Source organism: Folsomia candida, unplaced genomic scaffold (genome assembly GCF_002217175.1).
Source record: "Folsomia candida strain VU population unplaced genomic scaffold, ASM221717v1 Fcan01_Sc002, whole genome shotgun sequence".
NCBI classification, from domain to species: Eukaryota; Metazoa; Arthropoda; class Collembola; order Entomobryomorpha; family Isotomidae; genus Folsomia; species Folsomia candida.
In genome coordinates, this window is record NW_019091194.1 from 16,297,222 (window position 1) to 16,320,160 (window position 22,939).

General features: G+C 36.7%; 1 protein-coding gene and 2 long non-coding RNA genes across 4 annotated transcripts; 2 read left to right on the top strand and 1 right to left on the bottom strand.

Annotated features, from left to right (window-relative positions):
- Positions 1-1,798: 1,798 nt before the first annotated feature.
- LOC110843531 (inositol-trisphosphate 3-kinase A) lies at positions 1,799-17,660 on the bottom strand. 2 transcript variants are annotated; one of them, XM_022089495.2, is made up of 11 exons: positions 17,184-17,660; positions 15,301-15,776; positions 14,782-15,227; positions 14,356-14,702; positions 4,122-4,368; positions 3,995-4,029; positions 3,855-3,908; positions 3,665-3,786; positions 2,943-3,183; positions 2,802-2,868; positions 2,158-2,657 (listed from the first exon to the last, which is right to left on the bottom strand). In XM_022089495.2, the coding sequence occupies exons 3-11, from the start codon at positions 15,077-15,079 to the stop codon at positions 2,521-2,523; spliced, it is 1,548 nt and encodes a 515-aa protein (XP_021945187.2). In that variant the 5' UTR covers positions 15,080-15,227; positions 15,301-15,776; positions 17,184-17,660; the 3' UTR covers positions 2,158-2,520. The 2 variants fall into 2 exon arrangements, with proteins under 2 accessions (XP_035703279.1, XP_021945187.2); XM_035847386.1 differs by lacking the exon at positions 17,184-17,660 and adding an exon at positions 16,779-17,020 and having other exon boundaries at positions 1,799-2,657; positions 14,782-15,776.
- LOC118434291 lies at positions 8,885-10,419 on the top strand. Its single transcript, XR_004833908.1, has 2 exons — positions 8,885-9,096; positions 9,800-10,419. It is a non-coding gene; the product is annotated as an uncharacterized LOC118434291 (long non-coding RNA).
- On the top strand, positions 17,657-21,509 carry LOC118434290. The gene is made up of 3 exons (XR_004833907.1): positions 17,657-17,843; positions 17,902-18,059; positions 21,452-21,509. It is a non-coding gene; the product is annotated as an uncharacterized LOC118434290 (long non-coding RNA).
- Positions 21,510-22,939: the final 1,430 nt, after the last annotated feature.

Below are 22,939 nucleotides of genomic sequence, written 5' to 3' on the forward strand. Positions count from 1 at the left end.
GTCGGAATTAAATGCAATTCAGTGAATATATGAACACTGCACTTCACATGAAAATACAGCAGCCCAAGCTAAAAGTGCGAAATAAAATATTGCTTGCTCAGTTCAGTGTATTACCTGTCTATGTTCAAATGAAAATCTATTTCATGTAACTGTTGAAACGTATTTCATTGAATTGAATTGTATTTACATAAGTTAATCTCGGAAACTATGCGATTCAAAACCAATAAGACTAGCCCTGCAGCAATACGACGCTGCGTCCATATATACCTGCCACTCGTCATGTACAAACAACGAATAATAAGAATGAGAACGAGTGTTCTTGAATTGGGAGGAATAAGCAGCATCCAAATGATCTTGAAGTCTGTATTTGTTGAGTAACAAAAATCTCAGCGAGAGCAAGCAAGGTCTCACAGTCTCATCTTGCAGAGCCACGATTCAGGCTTCATATTATTTATTGCATAGTCTGGCTACGGGCAATCTCACCTCTTTGGTGATGGATCAGAAATGGATGGACTCTTGAGGGAGTGTTGTTGGTTAACGAATCTGAGATTTGTCGTCGTCAAAAGAATAGAACACCATTGGCATATCAGTTTTGAATACTTGACGTTCCTCCTCGTTCTTATCTCATCTCATGACATCAGCACATCTAGGCTGCTGTGTCTCTTCTGCTGCTGGGTTGACTAAAAAAACTGCATAATATGCATGTGGCATCAAGTCAAAGCAGCGTGCGTGTCTCATCATTAGTCAAATGCTTATAAAATAACGCTTGAGAATTTTCCAATAATTTCGTTAATTGATCTGATAAAGCATGTCATGTGACAGTGGAGTAATAAGATATGCATGGAAATGTTGTACATGGCAAAGTGATTTTCAAAAATACTGCTTGTGGGGTGGTCAGAATATTCATATCCACGATGCTAATACGTAATTACCGCTTGAATAGTGCCTAATCATACGAAATAAATGAATATTATACACCATGGTTTAGAAACGATTTATCATTGGAAGTAAGCCGTTTTCTTTGAAAAATATGCTCAGATAATCAAACGTCCATACATACATATTTTTTATCCTTGAAATATTTTCTTCATACATAAAGTTCAACAGTTTCAGTCAAATTTTTGTGTCTTACCTCAAAAACCTAGGAGTAAATAAGACGTTCAATAGTCAATAGGAATTATTCGACTGCTATGCATTTTATTTGATAAAAATCTTGACATTCTTCACGTAGATGAAAAGTTTGGTTTGTTCATCATGAAATTATTTAAATTTAAATTTTAATAATATTACAACCTAATCTTAAAGCTAGTTTAGTTACTTAAAATCTTCATACATACTTGGTCAGTTTTATTACTAATAATATAATGCATTCTTTCGTCCGTGTATGTGTCATGTGTGCGATGTCTGATTTTTTTTGAGTATTTATGAGTGTCTGGATCAGCATAAATGACACAACATCCTGTTCGGAAGGCGTAAAAGAGTCCAGGGTGAATAACTGAAAGAACTTGATTCATTCACTTCATGAGACTTTGAGATTCAAAAATAAAATATGAACACGTGCCAAAATGTCATGTAAAACAAGAGCAACGGCCTTTCGCGTTAAATTTTTATATAATATTTATGCTGCCAGGAAGCTAAATGGAAGTTAAATACAAACATTAATTGCTTCATGCTAATTTAATGTCACCCGTTTACCGTTAGAAAATGCTATAATTGAGCTAATGGTGATTGGAGGAGATCGGATCAGAACAGCTTTGATTAATATAAATCACTTTGTGCTTTGCTACATAAATTCCTCTTAAGCTCCTTTTGTAATTTTATTCATTTTTCATTTCCTCAATGAATTTCATACACTCGTAGATTTTACATTGATATTCAGAACAGTAGAATTTGAATAGCTATTAATTTTCTGGATTGTATAAGTTGTACACTGTCAAAGGTGCTGATCGAATAGGGATTCTTTATTCCCTTTTGCGTATGAGATTTTGAACAAGGGAGAATTTTCTCACATTTTGTTCTAAACACTACACATCTCTGTGTGCATATATATATAATTAACTCGCATTTTCAGTTTACTGGGCAAGTTTAATGTGTTTAATGACTGGAATGTGTGGCTGGCTCTGTTTTATAACAATGAACTATGTTCCAGGCATGCAATATGATTACTTGTGTAACAGTTTATTAAACGTAATGAGGAGATTTTGGAAGAATATAATATATGTCGTAATTAAATAGTGAAAATGTATAACGTTGTACTTTGAAATTCACATGTCTTCTCCACATTTGCACTAACAAGGGTGTGCTATCTCATGACATGATTTTCCTGCTGTCTGCAACAATGCCTGTATAAATCTAGGCAGAGGAAATAAATCATCCCGTACGACAAAAATAATGTACAGTAACAATAATAACAACAACAACGACTGAATCCTAAATACAATACATAGCTGATCAGGTTTTCTTGTTCATATAAAACTAGTAAATTTGAAATCGTCTTTCGAAATTAGAGTGTCTTTCTTATTAATTCTTTTTAATCTCTTCGAAAATGGTGATGAGATTTGAAAGGCCAATGTGGTACCCGTCTTCGTGATTCCCTGGAGTCCACACCTTATCGTGGCTTAAAGTCGGGAGTCCTTCCGGAAGAGGAATCGTTTTGGCTGAAAGTGAGAAATAAGCAATATGTCAACCTTCTGGTTATGCGTATGGGCGAGTAATTAGCGTAATTATTAAGAATCAGCCAAGTAGTAAGCTTGCCAATTTAGGTGATACAAATTAAACTATTTTTAGAATATTTTGCATACCAAAGTCTATCATCCACACCGACGCTCTTGAGGAATCGTGCACAAAAAGAAGAGAACTACCGATGACCTATAAAAATATTCAAACCAAGTTTAGCCTTACCTAATTGGTATCTTAGCTTAACACTCAATAAAACAATGTACCTCATGCGTAGAGAAAAATTGTGACTGTTTCAGTGCATTTCTTAAAGCATAAAGCCTGTCCAAGTAGTCCTGAATCACACTGGCGTAGCCGTCAACAAATGACGAAAATGCTTCTTTGACTTTATCTGGGGATCGAACAGTCTTAAAGTCTTTGGAAGAAGTACCGTCCGATTTCCGAATTCCTTCTATTCTAAATCCCATCGTTGCAGTTGTAGAAATTGTCTCCCTCCAAACCATGTATCTGCAAGTGGTAACAACTCCATGTAAATTATCATCATCACCTGCACATAAATATACACAACCCTGTCACAGTTCATTACATGCTTAATTGTGACGTAATTAAGCAAGACATGCGCACGGAATTTGATATGAAGTATACGCTATATGTACACCCTATTATCAAAGTCAAACGTCTTGGACACCACGCAATTTCTCAGCGTCATGCATAAGGTTCACACGCTATTGTCTAAATTGATTGTTCAACCAAATAAATATCATGACGAGGTTTGGTTATACTTGTGGATAATTTGCGTTCTTCATTCGGGCGCACGGCCGGAATTCAAATTGCTCTGCCTTTTTAATTCATAATAAACAGTGCATAAGGATGTAGGAAATGGCACATAATGGAAATCTCTGCTTATTTCTATTTGTAGATCTATGCCCCACACGGAAACACGTGCTCGAAATTAAAAGGCAGTTCCGCTTTTAGAAAAAGTTCGTACCGTGGTTTGGTCACTCCTCTCATACGATGTTCCTCTGGGGTCGGCGCATTCGGATCAATTTGACACATTTTTTCATACATATCTTTTCGTAGCTTGTGTTTCTCCTTGGCTTTCATAAGTTCCTATAATTATTTAAATTAGATCATTAATTATTACTGCTTAATTATTAGAATTGAATGAAAATGATCACCTCTTCCAAATAAGTTCGCACTCCAAGCTTGCAATCCATCACGCACGGATTGGTCTGAAATGAGCAGCATATAAACCATTATCACCAATATCCCAATATTTATGTGTACTTATACAAGTGTTTATAAAGAAAATACTTACAAACTGACCCAACAGATCTTCTAACTGAAGAAATTCTAGTAAAAATGTAAACGAAAAATTGCAGGTTAAATTCGGGCAGATATTATTGCTCAGTTTTGAAGATTATTATTATGACAGTAATAATTACCACTATCTTCTTCCTGAACGACTTCGTAATACTGAGGTACAAATGGTTTGAGAGGGTCCTCCTTGAGAAGCTCGAACGCGTCCTTTTCTCTGCTGCAGAATTTTTTGAGAATGGTTCCCTGCTGCCGCCCAGCCTTGAAGTTGCCTTGATGACCCGCTAACTGGACCCAGGGATACTTTGACTTTTTGTAGGTCTGAATGAACGGAGTGAAGTGCACGATGGAACGAATCGCCCTCCATCTGGATGTCTGTTAAACGATTGAAAAAAAAACTGTTAGTGAGGTATTTAATTATTTGCCCAGGACAAGGTTAAAATTAGGTCACGAATTTAGTTGAATCTTAAAAATTATCACACTTCTCAACACTGCGCAAATAATAAATGCAACGACGCCACAATTGTATCGTTATTCTCACGAGATATTTTATATAATTGTTAAACTACAAGAAAAATTATCAGACTGTCATCTAAATTCACACCACAATACAACATCACAATGCAGCATTAATTTATCCGTCATACATACATATAGAAGCATTCATACATGAATGTATGATATATGAAATTGGTTCGTCTACATCACATTTTATTGTGATGCATGCAATCCGTTCATCCACCAAACATGCAGTCATTTTATTCTTTCAAAAATAGGGCAAAGATGGAAAAATAATAGAATTATTGTCCGTACTCGCACTGGTGCAGAATCTTGATCGTCGGTGTCCCAGCAGTCTGAACTGAGGTCATCACTCGAAGGATCTCCGTAATCGGGCAATGTTGGCACTTGAAGCCCAACCAAATAACTGTCGTACCCGACACTCATTTTGCTATTTGCTACAAATGGAATAATCGGGTGAAGCCTCTCGGGAATTGATGAACTTTCTGTGTCACGAACAGCAGTCAATTATGTGTTCTTGTTCACTTCACCTCCTTATCATTTACAACAAGCGTCACTGACGGAGTATAATGCAAGTATAATATGGGGATTTTTATGTTTATGTCGAAATCACTGCACAATCCGTCTTTTCGTACGTACTGAAGTACGTGCAAAAGGCAATCTGCATATGCTCTCACAGTAATTAGGTAGCTGCAATGTCTTATTCAAGGTCTTTGAATTTTCTCTCTCTCGGTCAGGGAATAGATTAACTATAATTAAACGACAATGCAATCAGTCGATAGTTCAATCCTCAATTGAATTCAGTTAGCAGATAAAGAAAACTGACTGAGCGTAGATACACGTATGTAAGCGGACCACATAAAATTCATGACGGTGAGGTGAGACCCCAACCAAAGGTACAAATCTCTCGAACATAAACTCCTCGTTGTAGGGTAGAAAGCTGTTTAAATATAAATAATATATTTGCACTGCACGATACTTTTAGCTGCCACGCTCTTTTTTTACCAAAGTTTTATGTGTATTATTATCAATCAACAATGGTAATAGCAGAGTTTTTCAGGAGGAGAGGAGATTTGTGAATGGTGTTACTTTCGTTCTCCCAACAGCACTATTTCATATTTTCCTCATCTGCTGCACTTCACCACTATGCTCACAACAATTAACTTATTAGGACACGAACATTATGCGGGATAATAAATAATAGCGAGGAGTCTGTCACCGCACACACTCCACCAAAACCAAAGAACCAAATGGTAGATGTCAAACAACGATCACGAATATTTAACTCCCTTCGACGCGATGAACAATGAAATCCTGCCACTGGTCTTTTTACGCCTTTTATCACAAGCAGTGCAATGCAGCGCCTTTGGATTCGGAATTGTAATGTTCTTTAAATTTAGTGTGATATCAGATCAGTCAGGCAAACATGGAGCATCACCGTATCACGCTGCATGGTAATGTTTTCTTACGCGTCTACTACATACATACATTTGTAAAAAAAACAACTAGTAAACCGCGACACAGTTGTCAAAATATGCTCAGGTCATCTCGTCATTTTAACTTGAATAGGAAATATTCGATCCAGATATTACACGTTCAGTTCAGAATATCTTGGTCACGAATACTTTGTAACGTTCGCAGAGGTCCTCCAACAACCCGTATTATTATTACAACATAAACAAACAGTACTCACTCACCAATTATTCACACACTGTCAAACAATTGTAATTAGTTGATAATATTCTACTTCATAAACTCACTGCCAAAAAATCTACCCGTATTGACTTATTCATACTTTACCAGTCAGGAGAGAGACGCTCTTGGCTCTGTTTATTTTAGCGAGGACCGAGTCTCTTCACAATTAAGGTCGATTTAGTAAACCACTCAAACAAATGTGCCATACATCAATTTTACGAAATGCACACCTTCGACTCGACTAAACAAATTGTCCACAAACTTTACAATAGGATTACTGACGTCAATGGAAGACAAATAGGCATCCGGTCTCATCGCAAAGAAAACCTGTAGCTAACTAAGGTCCACCAAACATTAAATTCTGGTTCTACACACAAACCAAGCCTACCTACATAATACATAATAAGCAGTAGTACATATAATAATCTGACTGAGTTAACTATTAACAACCACAATAATTCTGCCGCAGCGTATGTTAGCTCATAATAGTCGAAAGATGATGATGATGTTAGCAGTGAGAGCAAGTATTTTACTTTACTTATTCAGCATCATGATACTACAAACACTCAGAATGCATATTACATATTTGTACTGCATTGCACTCATATAGGCGCATATTTAGTACATCAAGTTTAACTTTTTAACTTAGCATTGAACAGACACACGTTTTGTATTGGTTGTTTAAAGTTGTGGGCAGATAACAAAATACGAGAACCTTACCAATTTAACTTAACTACGGCATTACTTTTTGGTGTCCCACCATTTGAGTGGCTTGCCTGATGCTTCATGACGCTATGCACGTGTATATTCTACATATCATTATCTATGTTGCGGACATGTTGCGGACCCCCATACGCGATGATAACTTCTTTTCCCAAGCAAGCAATCCAACCCTTAGGTAACATTGTTGCGTTGTATGTACGTATGTCCAAATAAGATATTCACTCTGAGTGGAGGTATTACTTGAGAAAAGTAAAGCAACATTTATTTACGATGGTGTTTGAAGAAGTGTGTTCTCAGCACAGTGGTCCATCATACCACGTTTGCATGAAACTCCACTGCAATATATATATTGTAGATAATAATACTTATTTAATAAATTGTCCTCGGTTATATTAAATTATCCTTGATTTAAAATTAAACTTGAAAAAATGTCTCGTCTATAAATGCATTGCTCCGACCAATTTGGTCATCGCTTGGTACACAAATCTAAATGCGCATCAACCAAAAACCACCTCGGTACGATGACCACATAATTTTAGTTATTTGATGAATAGTTGATGGCGATCCAGTTCTTATAAATAATCTGCTCTTCTGAATTAGGTTTGTGGTTGAGTGATAAACTTTGAATGTCACATCACAACATGTCCTTTCTACCATAGGCAACGACACGTCATTGGTTATTGACTATAGTTTGATTGAATATCTTGCTGCGATTGAATTTGTAAATTATCTGATCTGAATCTGACTATTCAATGCTTATTTGTGGTAGAAGTATGTATGCACATGTAGGCGACAAACAGTCAACCTCCACAGTATAATGCTAAAGCGTGGTACGGAAAAATACCAATAAACGAAAAAGTTTAATAATTACGGTGGGATGGTTTTGTGACAAATTCGATTGCCGATAAGGATCTGAAAATCAGAAGCCTGTCCTTCAAAAATTACGTCAAAAAATCCAGAGTAACTCGCAAAACCGCTCGGCCAATGGTTTTTGAAATATTTATTCGTCCCGATTTAGGAAAATGAATTTAAACTATCGGCTGGATTTTGTAGTTTGGAATATTCTTCCTTGGATAATGCTCAAACTTTGAGCCTCAAAGCCATTCAATTGGTCAAGTATTTATAGCGTCAAATCCGTTTTCCCCATAGATAAAGCCCCATAGATATGCATAAGGATACACCACAGTAAAATTAATTATGCAATACATTTTCAGTTGAACAATGAGCCAAGCTATCATATTTCGAAATCTATAAGCTGCCATACGCTGAGTTCTGTGAACCAAATATTTTGTATTTTATACAGATATTTAGAAGTGTAGTATTTGTTTTATTAATTTCTGATTTGACCAGCAACACAGAATTAAGTAATTCCATTATTACAATAAGAAAACTTAATAGCAATAGCAGAACACCAGTTTTAGGGAGGGCAACATCATTTATTAAAAACTGACTGCAGATGGAAATTATATAAACACAGCAATCGTAATTCAAAGGTAAAGCAGGTAAGTGAATAATAACAAGAAAAAACTGACCAAAAGTCCGACTTAAACCTGTTAGGTCATCATTATTCCTTGTAGTAGTAATGCTACCATATTGCTACATCGTCATGTCCAACTTTGCATGCATGTCGTACACATACATCATAATGATAAATTGCTTTAATCCTTTCATGAAGTGTACAAATTTTCCAGTTGCTCTTCCACAATAAATAAATAAGAGGCGATCACAACTTCAGAACTGAGGATGAGAAGTTATATGCGCGTCGCAACTTGCAGTCATCAATATATAACTACATACATAAGAGTCCCACAATTGCATCATCACCATCGTCTTCATACCGTCGGCAATTTAAGCGAACGAAAGTTGAGTATACGGATTACTTCAACTGATAAGTACATAAAATTGGTTTTGGGAGAGCCGAGGTACAAATGTAAGGTAGCTTTCCATGGGAAGAAATAGCAAAACACGCCAAAAAAGTGGAAATGGTGACGATTTAATTATTTGAAGTTGCGAGCAGTTACCTCGACCAGTATCCAGCAGAAGCAGCGGCGGCAGTATTCACCAATCCAGTTTTATGGTGGTACAAAAAGTTGATGTGAACTGAAGATTCACTAAGCTACACAGCCATATCGAGAGAACGAAGGACGTTCAGCAGCAATCGAGGAGGTAAAGAAATGATACAAATTATCTCAACAATAAAATCATTCGTGATTTACACACACACGCGATTCGGTTTCATTCATGCAATGCATCCATCCCCGCGACGAAAAACACTTCCATTATATAAGTATTGCTTAAAGTGCAAAGGTTTGAAAGATGCGAATTTGCGAACAGACAGCTTGCAATTCCATGAAATCAAAGAAACAGTAGAGGCACTAAACCAGCAACATTTCTTTAATGCGCCATCAAATTGTGGTCTATCCGCTTTTTGTCCAAATCCCTGTTGAATGTTGTGTAACACAATAATGCCGACTGAGGTCAAAGAGAAATCACGGCATGAACTTTTTTAAACAGTTTTCTATTAATTTTACACAAATCCTTATTTGTATCATGGGTAAGTACATAATTTATTTTTTCATCCCCTGATAACACAATGCGTATATTACATTGTGATGTCATTCTGCACTAAACCTCACTCATTGACCTCATCTCATTCGGCCATCGGAACTTGTTGTTTCGATTAGGTATCTGCATAGCCTCGCAGTTCCGGACTTATCAATGTCGTGATAATGATCGAGTTACACAAACAGTGTGTGATGACCATCACCATATTACGTACGATTGGTCAAGTATATAGTACAAATATGTCACCATTCCAAAGTTAACTCAAAAGCTTTTACATAATGTATAATCAGTTTTTACTTTTCAGCATCAGAAATCATTTTATGCCAAACATGTTTGGCAAACAATAATAAGCGAATCGCACATTACTGTCAAAGAAGTGAATAGCAATTGACTGGAAGAAACACACTCACCCAATTTGCACCCAATAATCAAACACTTCTGCTGCTGCTGAGGATGGTGGATATCCATAAAGGTCAATTTTACAGTGGTAAAACTTGTAATGGCATTGATTTCAGCGGATGATGATTAATCCCCGAGAGATATCATCGATATTGAACAAGGATTTGCGATTGAGATTAATATGAGCATTTATCATCATCTAAACACATATGCAAGCGCTACAGGACTTTGTTATTGCAAATGCCGTCAAAATTCTTTCGCTCGAGTGAGTGTGTCGCTGAGATGTAAAAGAAGACAAATAATAATCTCTCGACTTTCCGCTAAGCTCAAGACACAAGAAGGTCAACTGTCATCCCATGAGCCAGCAATCCTTCTTCGTCTTCCTGAACTTTATTACTTCTGCCACTTCTGCAATCTTCATCTGGACATTTAGCAGAGAACTCGCTACTTAATCGCTAAATACAAAAATTTAAATTATTTGTGGCAATAAACAAACACCAAATGAATAAAAGTGAGAAGATGAGAGCCCCTGTTGCATTCGTTGAATGAATTGGTTGGTTGGATATGGAGTGGTGGTAATGATGACCATTTGGAAATTATTACAAAAATGTGTATACTTAAATGGCATTTCCATTAGGCTGAATTAGTTGTACGTATTTCATTGGTTGCTTGAAACGCTCCATTAACAGCACGAGCGAAAGGACTGAGATTGAATGGACGAGAGAACTTCCTTCCTGGTGGTGGTGGTGGGGATGGCATGCAAATTTGCATGGATTCATTTACGATCAATTAACACAAGTGACTAATTGCTTCGAGGTCTAATTTGTGACGGATGTGATTCAATTTTGGAATTTTAAGAATTGTGTTTCAAGGACTCGCAGTGTCAAATACATAATTTCGATCTGTGGGGGTCTCATCCTTGGCTTAATTTCAAAAATGTGCACAAGTCGACATAATTACCCTAAAATAGCAGGAAACACACAAAATAATAAATAATACAATATTGACGAACGAGTCACTATACAATACGAGAAGCATTCGAGAAGAGCAATAGTAATTATTTTTGTGTTCATTTCTTGTTTTGAGAACGTGACGATTGGGAGTACATTCATGAATGACAAACTGATTAAAACTGGAAATTTTTAGAAACTCATGGGATAAAATAATATGGGGGACTCTACCAAATTCAGTCACGGGACCAATCAAGACGTGATTTTCATGGGTCACCACGTAATAGTCATGTACACTCGCTGAATGAAGAAGGTGGTATACATAAAATGTATCAATTTGGTCTGCAATTCCTTTTCTAACATGCATTGCATATGATTCGTGTCAAATGTTGAGTGACAAGTTCAAACCTAAGCTGAAAGTGATATGGTAGACGAAATTGATCCTATATTTCGCACATGACCATACCTACAGTAAAAGTAATTATGTACGAATTGCAATAAGTAGACTGTTTCAGCTTCACATGTGCTCTTAAAAACGTAATTGTTGTTTATATCAATTATAAAATCATAAAATGAAAATTAGCAAGAATTCCCTGTATAGCAAACAGCATGCTAAAATATGGATTGCTTTTGATTGGTATCGCTTTGCTCATCTGTGTGCATGCGTGGTGCACCTTGAGATTGACCAGTTATTATCTTACAACTATCAGAATATGATGAATTATGATGCAATTTTAGAGGAAATATTCTATGAGAATCTACCAAAGTCGAGATTGGACCACAACAATCTTACACTATTGCATGCGGCACATTGAAGAATTAGACATTCAAATGTAAATGTAAAAAAAAATAATATGACGACCACCACAAAATAATATCTGCATACATTCAACAGGAACACATGAGAGTTTCCTTCCTAAATTAAAATGAAGGCCAATAAATTGCCAATGCACTCTCAACTCTCATCCGCTCACAATGTCTCCCTATGATAATTCAATTTCAACAATGCAAATGTCGTTCTTTGTTTGGCGTGGTTCTCATACATGTTTGTGTCCCCTTGCCATATTTGCTCTTTTGCTACTTATTGGGCGATTTCTGCAACAATGATATCTATCCATCCCACAGACATGCAGGGTTGAGATGCATTATTGATATTTGGAAATCAACCTTTGAGACAGAGGACATTGGAGAACAATATACATTCAACCACGAGATATTTAGAGAGACACAAGTATATATATAAATATGCACATGCACATACGTATGAATACTAACTGGGCTACGGACAAATAATGGAATAACGATGACAATGTCTGCCGCCATTGATTACGCCATCAGTTCTTTTGTCATTTTATACAAATCGTTGAGCATTGTTTTAAACAGTTTTCAGAAATGTCTCGAAATCAACATCTGAACAAAACCAGACGACCCTGCACTTTGAATCGTGCAACCAAATAATTATCCGCATACAAACCGCATGAAAAGTGACAAATCCTATACGCATGCAAGCCAAAATGAGAACCACAATAAAGGAGATTCGTCGGTGAGACGGATAACTAATTAAGTTTTACATAATGGGCCTGTCATGCCATGAGTTTGTGCATCTTCTCACAGTGCTCACAGCAAGCATAGTGCAAAAACAGCAGCTATTGAAATTTAGCCCACAGTTTATTTGACGGAATAAATCAATTACAGCAATTACCATCAGACATCGTGTGCATGATACATTTTTATCACACAATTAATTTCCAACAATTGATTCCCATTGTTTGAAACTGGTCTGCTCGGCAAGAGCTGTCAGCAAAGACAATTACGACGATGATTGCAATGTTATAAATAGAAAATATGTAGAAGCAGTCATGTTGTGATGCGCTGCATGGTGTAATATTTATCTTTTTAACTTTTTTTGTCCTTATACCTCGGATGGAATATGAATAAACTTGCTGCAAGAGTCTTGTACACCTCCATTGCAATAATCAATCTCATGTCATAATTTGCGCAGCGTAAGAAAATAATTCGAATTTCCTTCCAATGTATCAAAATACTTTGTAGGTAACTAATCAACCACATCAATCAACCCATGATTTTTCTTCTTACATATGCCTCCAACTTATTTTATTGCGATGCACAATACACACCTACGCAATTGACATGCAAGGTGCTTACACGCAGCATTGCCAGAATTGCCGTAAATGGATGCAGACATAAACAGGACCGCCACTCAATGATACCAAAATGCAATTTAATTGTTATAAATTCACAAATCTACATTAGTTGATGTTTTGTGAGATAACAACAATAGCGATCAGACCGAACCCTTATCAATAAGTGTGCCTTCATTAAATAAGTGACGTACTTCACAAACCTTTTGCGGAACTTGGCCAATCGTTGCTTCAGAAGTTATTACAGGGTCCACACTGTCCATTTGATTAGGAATAATTATCCCCTCAAAAGTCATGGACGATTTCGACTTGATTCCTGGTAGGCACAAGTTTGGCGAAACTCAACTTTCTAAATAGTTGCTCAACATTGTAAGAAAGATAAAATTCCAACAGAATGTATAAAAAATTATGATAATTATAAAAAAATATGACAATTGTCCTCAATATTTTTTCACATTTGCTAAATTTGAAATGGACAAGGACACTATTGAGCTGTGCATAAAACTAGAATTTGAACAGATGCATGTGGTCATATTTATGAGTTATAAAACTCATCAAATAAAATAATAGTCTCATTTTAAGCAGAATACTTAATATTAGTCGAGGATGTACTGCTTGTTGAATATTGCGAATTTCAATAAAGGACATAACCTTAATTATTTATGATGTGTCAAGCAATTAATTTTATAATGTGCTGTGCGTTAGATTCAATTTGTGAATGGTATCATGTTTGCGCATACAAGAGAAAACTACTTTTCAATGAAACGTAAATTATTTAAACTATTTATCAAATCTACGAGGTACATAGATAGATGCATCTCATACAGATCTGTATCTATGTATGTACATGTAACGGCCGTGTAGTAATTGGATGGATTCTATGAAATTCTTAATTTTTTGCAAATCTTCTGTCAGAGTCAATCACCTCGACAAGTGAAAGAGAAAAACTGTAAATTTCTGCAACCCAGATATTTTCCGAGCTTCTGTTCATTCGTACGTACTGCAATTCTCAAGCGTAATCTAGACAAGATTTGAAATTCAATGCTGTCAATTTAAAAACAGACGTCATTGGAGGACGTCGTAGGTAGGTCATCGGTTATTGACTTGGTAGGAATGGCATACTATAAGACCAGGCGTATTATGTATTGTCGTCTAGTGAAACGACGGCGACATTTTAAGTTTGCTTAAGAATTCGTACATTTAATTCCTGACGCATGAAAAGGAGTGAAAAGCGCTTTAAAAGTCTGGGAGGCTAACAACCCCACAACCCGATTGATTGATTTCCGCATTTTTCTTCTGATTTTGACATATGTAAGAGAAACAGAGCGAGGTGACTGAATCCATCTTACCCTGCTATTGCTGCATCCCGTGTCGTCTAGGTCTTCGTCCCCTGGAGAGGGTCCGATGTGAAAGTCTAGTTCTGAGAAACTGAGGGAACTGCAATCGCTCGCATCAGAGAAACGTCTTCGATGGTGATATTGGTTGAAATCAGCGTCCATATCTTCCAACGTGAGATAAGTCTGTTCCCCATGTTGACAGAGATCGTGGTCACTTACGACGACGGAAGGAGGGCGGAGAAGGGCCACTCTCGACTGGGCCTGACTGAAAGCCGCTATGGGCAACTCCTCCAAGTCCGGAGAAAGTTTGTTGGACACTGCGCTACGACTCCGGTGGAAAGGAGGCATCCTGTCAGCCACTGGAAACACAAATGTCGCAAATTATCTAATTGTCCTATTTAGAGATGTTTGGTGAAATAATTCGTGTGAATTACTTACACCGAGTGTCGGACGGAGAATTGTCCACACTACTCGCAGACTTGTCACTCTCGGACTCTTCCGTCCCACTGCCCAGAGCTGAGTCGTCAGACTTTTTTCTATTTCTAGAAGGGCTAGGAATCTGAAGTAGATTAGGCGTGGACTTTACTCGCCGAACACAATTTGTTGAAACATCAGGAATAATGCAGCAACCTTCGTCCGACTCGTTCGGACCTCCACAATGCAGCCTCATCGTCGAATCATCCAAATAATCATTGTTGTCGTCACTCATAGCAAATATCAGTTCTTCTTTTTTCATTATTACAGATAAATTAGTATTCTAAGGAGCTAAATTTGGTTAGAAATATCATTTCATGGTGATTTTTTGTTCTGATTTCCTTCGTGACTGTTAATTTGAATCCTTTTCCTTCCAAACTGAAACGTGATTCTAATTCTGACATTCCCATCTGTAGAGATTTTTGATCATTATTCCAAAGATGTACTGTAAATATGTCTCCGTCCGTATATGTAATAGCTCACTTTTTAAGAAGGAGTAGCTGCTGACTGGAATACACTTTTAGTTGTACTATTAAATAATTTACATAACTGGCCACAACAATAATAATTAGATATAACAGACAACTGCAAACGAGGAGGACCAACACCTGCCCAATTTATCTATTGTTAAAGGTTTATATTTCAGTTGACGAACTACAGAAACTGTGCAATATACATGTAGGAATTTTTTAACTGGAGACTCTCGAGTTGGGAGTTTGAATTTCATGAACCTTGTCCGTTGTACACGACCAACTGACCTTTCATGGCCACACTTTTGCGTCACTGAAGTATCAAATTGCACATCATTTCCAAACTATCATGACACATGGAAAATTGTATCGAGTTGCTGTGCAATCACTCTGCATGTAAAATTGTTTATGCGACTCTGTCATTTTCCCCATCATTTGAAATAAAAGTCAGCATGAGTCCTGTCCAGGTCCTTCCACTGTAGTTCAGATCTGGTGTAAATAAACAATGAAAAAATGGTCAGTATTATAGTTCACATTCGGAATAAGTATTTGAATAAAATCTAAATATTCTGAATATTTAAGATAATGGCGTAACGTAGTTGATGGAATGGAATGGAACAGTAAAATAAAAGCAACAAGTGGTTGTTCGCTAAAATTCTCGCGTTTTCATCCCTGTTCATGTACGAGGCATGCATGGGGGTGCACGTGCATTGCTAATATCACCGCATATTATGATTATTTATGACCCGGCTACTTCACGGATAGAAAATAAAGTCAAATGTGAAGGTGTTTCAATTCTAGAATTATTATGATCGGCTTTCTATTTGCCGACGCATAACACCAAAATATTTTTTATAGCTTGGATACCCGATCTCCGCTTGTTTCACGATTTCAGATGTCACACACTCACAATGAGCTATATTTCCTAATAACAGGTTGCATTGCACAAAGACTATCCCTGTGTATGATCTTGTACACATGCCGCACTACACCAATCGGCAATCGTAAACTAAATTTTATGATAAACACACAATTCTTCGTGCGTAGACAGAAAGTTAATGTCGAATAGTCATAGTAAAGATATATAATCATGAGGCATAAATTGCAGGGAATAATAGTAGACGGTCCGGCATAAATAAAATTATTTGCTTATTAAATAAATGAAAAAATACAGTCCAGCTAATTCTACAAAAATCGGCATTGGTACTACAATGTACACCGGGTATTAAAAATAAATTGTATAGATGCGCAAATTTCATGCATCTTTTTGTAAAAAACCATAAAAACTTTGTTCGGTATGCCTATTAATACATACATACATCTTTATGTTATGGAGTTACATAGATTAGGGTCTCATGAATTTGTACGTTTTTAGGTCAAAAATTCCAACTCGCTTCTTCCAGACACAAGGAACTGGTGCACCGGCGTTGCGGTGATGGGGATTAATACTCCAATTCACTTGTGTATTATAGATAACTTTGTACAACCTACTTAGGAAAAACCGCAGGAGCTCTCGGTGTCACTCTTCGTTGGCGTGCAGACAGTTCAAACTTTTAAAATAGGTTTCCACAAGTAGTACAAACAATGCTGCGATATTTCCTTCCGTACAAAGCGAGATGGTGAATCTTATGTCAATCTCCTCTTAAAAAAATCTGATTTGAATATAATCCATCCTGGTAAATAAGTTGGTAGCTCGCATGACCCGAGAGCCGATTGTGAACCGATGATGAAGCGATATGATGCCATGCATTGCAGCGACTCTACTTTAATCTCCCCAATAAGATTAATATTATATTACACTCAGCTATTCCTCCGTCATCCACGTTATTTAATTAGCCTTTAACCCTACTACTACTACTGCTTTGATTGAATTGTATAGGAGAACCATGCACCAACCGAAAGTAGTGTGCGGTGATTTGCGAGTCGTAACAAGTGCACGTCACGTCATAACCTCGTCTTCAACTGCACCAACACGATAATATTATTATAATATATTCACAATTCGGGTTTATGTTCGTGTATTACAAACTTTAACTGGATGATGTGATGTGTGTAATTGAATTGGGAACGAAGCAACGATTTTGAACCTTTTTTATGACAGGCAGCATGCTTCGAGCCGACCGACAACAAGCCCCATCAAACCACAATATCAATTTGGTTCATTAAGCTTCCTTCAGCTGTTGTTGGATAGTTCTTGTATATCCACAGCTTAAGTTCTGCTTTATTATATGTACCACCAGTTTAGTCAAAAAAGGCATTTATCCATCCACAACCTTATCACCCACACAATCACCTCGCCGCTGCTGCTGTCGCTATAATAATATGGCTCTTTATTCAGCTCTATGTATTCCCTTTTTTCCAATCAACCTTCATCCTCTCTCTTTAACAAAGTTATTAATTCCACTTCAGCGTTCCTTCTCCAATCAAACCGTTAATGGCTTCGATCGACGAGGAGCATGGAAACTGTCACCACTTTTCTTTTCTCAACGGAACTTTTCTGTCAATTTCCTGAGAAAGGATCCTTCTCTGCTCCTTATCCTTCCTTTAGAGGAGCACGTATGTATATATCACTTTTCGAGTTATTTAGGCTTCGTTCATTGTTACTTGTTACAAGGTGTTGTGGAGAGCTAATAAAACTGCACTCAATTTTACACCCATGCCAACCTCTTCTGAGACCACGGTGACGACGACGACGACGGTGAAGGTGTGGGGAATGGATCAAAAATGTATATTTGCTGAATGGCATGGACGAGAGACGAAGAAAGGTAAAAGGTGTGTACCGTTTCGTGAGTATGTGTGTATTACTTTGCATTACCACTTACTTTACTTACTTATGCATTACACACTGTCTAAAAAACAAGCCATGTCAGAAGTAGGCTTCTTGTGCAAGCTGGTTCATTCCGTAGTACATACGGACGACGAGGAGTGAGAGGATGAGATGAAGGCTGGCAAAGTTAAATAATAATATGCAATAATCTCCACGTTCATTCCACAGACCCTTCTCACAGGTAATAATAAAGAATAAGCTCTCAAACCCCAACGTGTGTGAATAAATAGCAAACCCTTCTTCCCATTTCTTATTGTTTGTTTGCGAATAAGTCGAGTATGTTATGTAAGCAGCAGTGGAGCCGGAGATGGGATGATGGATTTGTTGAATGAACCAGCCAAGTAACCAAAACTTATGTATGTACATTGCGAATAACCAAGTTATATGCAACAATACCAACTAAACATTTTGTTGAGAAAGTAAATGAAGGTTGGCAGAAATGCATAATATGTATCATCTCCTTCTGCTACATAAATAATTCCATCTCAATGATGAAATGTACTTACGATGTCCATCCACATAGTCCTTAGACCCAGGCAAATACTTAAATTTGTTTGTGATAAAAGTTTTATCTCATACATAATGTTAGCTAAAGAAAACATTAACTATACATTAAGGTGATCTAATATGAGAATATAAGAGAATGTTGAATGTATATTTGGAATCATATAACATTTGTTTTTTACTTGACTTACAAAACTTACTTTTTGTTAGTAAGTAAACCAATTTGCTTTTTAGTCTAATCCAGCAAATGCAACAAGTGGCATAGTGGAAAAATGGAAGCATAAATTGCTCAAGTTTAAAAAAATGAAGCACATTTCAAAACTAAACTAACGAGTTGGATATACTTAATAATTAACTATGAAAAATAAGATCAATGCAAAATCATGTGAATTTTGACGAGTAATAAACCGTCACAACGAATGTAACCAAGGGGTGAAAGAAGTGTGTTATCCGTATTTCAATTCAAATTGATGCATGTATGCAATTTGACCTTTAAATGACATTTCATGACCTTTTGACCTTGATGGGTGTGACCTACAGTGCCCATCTTCGAACTCGTCCTCTCTATTGACGTTAGGAGTTTACGTTCAAAATTTCAAGTGTCTATGTCTTTTCGTTCAAAAGTTATCGGAGCTACGGACAGACAGACGGACAGACGGACATAACGATCTTATAAAGGGCTTTCACCCCTTAATAAATAATAGGTATCAAGCAATTCAGGTAGATGAACCGTGAACTTGAAACCGATGCAAAAAAGTTTGTGTCTACTTTTTTGTACATATAGAGATATATCCGTAAAACCTGTCAATCTTGTCGGTCAATTGGTACGAACGAATGCTGCTGTGCTGTACATCAGTACATCATCAATCTGAGGGTCTCGCCATTAAAATGAAAAAAATAGACGAAATACCAAAAAAATATCATTATCCTCTTTATGCGTGCGAGTCTGCATTTTAACCTGAAAAGAATTATTGGCGTAATATCTGTCTGTTGCCGAATTGCGGGCAATCATTTTTTTGCAGAAACCCTTTAGGAAAACATGTTAGAGTAATACTGTGAATTTTTAAGCTGCTTTACGTCATAGTTTTTTTTTCAACTAAACTGTTTGAAGGAAATAGGGAACCAGTTTTACCGATAAAAATTTGTTTTTAATTGGACACGTGGAAAACATATAAGGCCATTACACCATTATTTTTGGCCTTTTGCAATTGATTCGACTATTTTGTATCATTACATGTATCTCTACATAAAAGCAAAATACCTGGCTAGACCGACTGAAACTAATTACAATTGTGTGTTCTGTTCTGTACAATAAAAAATATAACAATGCAACAACAACAAAATCATATCATGCACATCTTGTAGAACAGAAATCCTGTTCTGCAATTTGGTATACTAAATTAGTATTACTAATTACCCGATTTATCTTGCTACATATACATGCGTCATATCAAAGTGAAAGTGTTCTCAGCTCTAAAAAATTTCCATATTACTTATTTCTATTTTAATCCGATTGAGTTCAGATTCAGTTTAAATCCTGGAACAGCATCTTCAAACTGAAATATATGCAATCCGTACATCTCTGAAATGGTGGTTTTTTATCCTTTGCCTTGTACGTCCAGCAAGTAAAGTCATCGACCCATCTTATCATGAACTGAATCTTGTGCACTATTGCATTATAAACACATACGTATCAAGAGTTCAGAAACCCTACGGCTGTGTTGACATGTATGAGATGCATGCATGCTATTTACGAAGTGTAACCAGGAAAATACGGTTATTCATGCATCAATCAATTACTGATTCAAAGCGTTGAACTCTGACTAGCGAGTTGTCATCTTTCCACACTCGTACATTTATCTGTCTTCATATGCACCACCTTGTTTAGTAATGTTTAGTACCTTGGGTGGTAACAAAAAGGCACTTTTTTTACGCACGTCAAACATGTGATGCTTCGACGTACGTATATTGCAGCAATTGCAGGAGAATCGAACGATAAAATTCATAAATAATTCATGATAATGGAAGGAAAGTGTCATACACTTTGTATTTCATATTGAACATAAATTCATTTGAACAAACTAAAGTTTTAAAATTAATTTTCCTAGGAATATGCGACATGAACCCATTAAAATTTCATTAATATGTAAATCAATACGTCGGAAATAATCTTTTGCAGGCATTTAAGTAAAAAATTAAATAGAACTGTCAGTCTCTGACCGTCAACTATAATTAATATTATGCAATTGGTGTTTATTTGGTGTCAAGTTGGCCATCATCCTTTTCCTTCCATGATTGACCATCCTCATTGCAATAAACTTTGCACAAATTAAGAACTAACAATTTAAATGGTATGACAATCAAATGAATTAATTTATAATAATTATCTTCTAAATTTCCTTCTAAGGGCGAATAGACCTTGTCCACTAATTCACTCGCCCTAGCTCGCTCAATTTCATTCACGACAATCTATTTAATATTATACACATATACCTACAGAGATATATGCATAATATGTATCTATTGAGGTATGAATATCTGTATACACACATTACGTGCCTTGTCACCTTTATTGCTGACTGAACTTAATGAGTTGGACTGAACTTGATGAAACTTGATTGCAGATCAAGTAAGTCAGTCAGTATGCAATTTAAAATTGCATTGGATAAGGACATTTACAAAGTTTTCTGCGTTTTCTCTTAATATTGACCGTTCTGTACAATGTTTGCACTTGTTTTACGTGAAATTAATGTAACAAATTGTATTATCTATATTATATTAACCAATTGCTATGAATGATAATGCTTAACCTTTGCTGCCTTCTTATCCTTAGGAGGACAACCCTTCACCGACAGAATCACCGATCTTGATGCCCTTTGGATATGTTGTAGTCCTAGGTGAGTCTAGCAAAAGTGAAGAAGGATTTCATTCCATGGCCTCATTTGCGCCCGCCACACCCACTCAAAGGTGCGAAAAACACGAAAAATACCCTGTTTTCGTTCATTCCAAAAATCACTTAAAAATCCAATTTTGATCGGATTTTCATAATTTAAGCGTTTTTGTGATCTTAGATAGTTGCTTTATCATATCCAATAGCAAACTCAATTTTTTCGAAATTTTGATTTTTTCGAAGGCATACCCCTGGTCAGGAATCCTTAGTTGCATTTAAATCAAGGTATGACATACTAATATGCATACATGTGTATCGAGCACCGTATGTACATTTACATACATGACTGTAGTCCAGGTTTGTCTCACTTGACTTTATTGAATTATTTTACTTAGCAGCTAAAATGGTTCAAATTTATTTCATAGGCATTTCCTTTTTTGGGAGACAATAATGAATTAATACCCTTTAGGTGTCATGTGCATAGGCGTGACAAATTACGATCAATTTAATTCAGTTTCAATTCAATAAGAATATTGTGCTTGTGATGATGCGGGTGGTCGTGCTATGCAGTAAACCATGAGAAAAACCTACAGTGCAGACTCCATATAGCCCGAGTCAGGGACATAGTCCCAGACTCAGTGAGTCAGAGTTCTAAATTTTTCTCCGAATTGACCGACATATTACCAAACTCCGTGTTCTGGATAGTTAAATGTCTTAGATTTTCGATTATTTGGCATCAAATCCTTCAACATGGGTCACCCTCCAGGGTCACTCTGGTTGCAATTTGCTCACTTTTAACGTTATACCCTTTCATGATAAGACATTACCTGTCACGGTGCCGAATTTCCTGTTTTTACATCAATTTCTAAAAATCGGTATGGGTCACCCCATAGAGTCGCTCCAGATAACAATTTTACAAATGTCTTTTCATATTCTTCCATTAGGACCCATAAGTAACCTATCCACCAAATTTCAGCTTTCTATGACAATTTTCAAATTTTGGTGCATAATACCCCACCCACTCCGATGACCCTCACCGGTCAACCACTTGACCGATTTCGCCCATCTTCGAACTCGTTTCCTAACTTTGTCTAATATGCATATGGTAAAAATTTCAAGTCAATCGGTTCAGCCGTTTTGGCTCTATCGTGCCGGACAGACAGACAGACAGACGGACGGACGGACATGACGGTTCCATAAGCCCTGACTCGGGCTAAAAATATAGACTCGTATTCCAAATATAGTTCCTTCTCTGACGCAGATGACCATTTCTGGGGGGAAATGTGGACCTCAGTCCGTAGAAAACATATCATAATCCACGAGATGTTTTTTTTAGATCGTCATGATTTTTAGCCCGAGTCAGGGCTTATGGAACCGTCATATCCGTCCGTCTGTCTGTCTGTCTGTCTGTCCGGCACGATAGAGCCAAAA

Excerpts from the sequence above, each read along its gene's own strand:
- LOC110843531 (XM_035847386.1), bottom strand. The coding sequence starts at position 15,079 with ATGAAAAAAGAAGAACTGATATTTGCTATGAGTGACGACAACAATGAT. Across the intron at positions 3,184-3,664 it reads AGAGGAGTGACCAAACCACG|ATACATGGTTTGGAGGGAGA; the intron begins GTACGAACTTTT and ends TACCACTTGCAG. Across the intron at positions 2,658-2,801 it reads GGTGTGGATGATAGACTTTG|CCAAAACGATTCCTCTTCCG; the intron begins GTATGCAAAATA and ends TCTCACTTTCAG.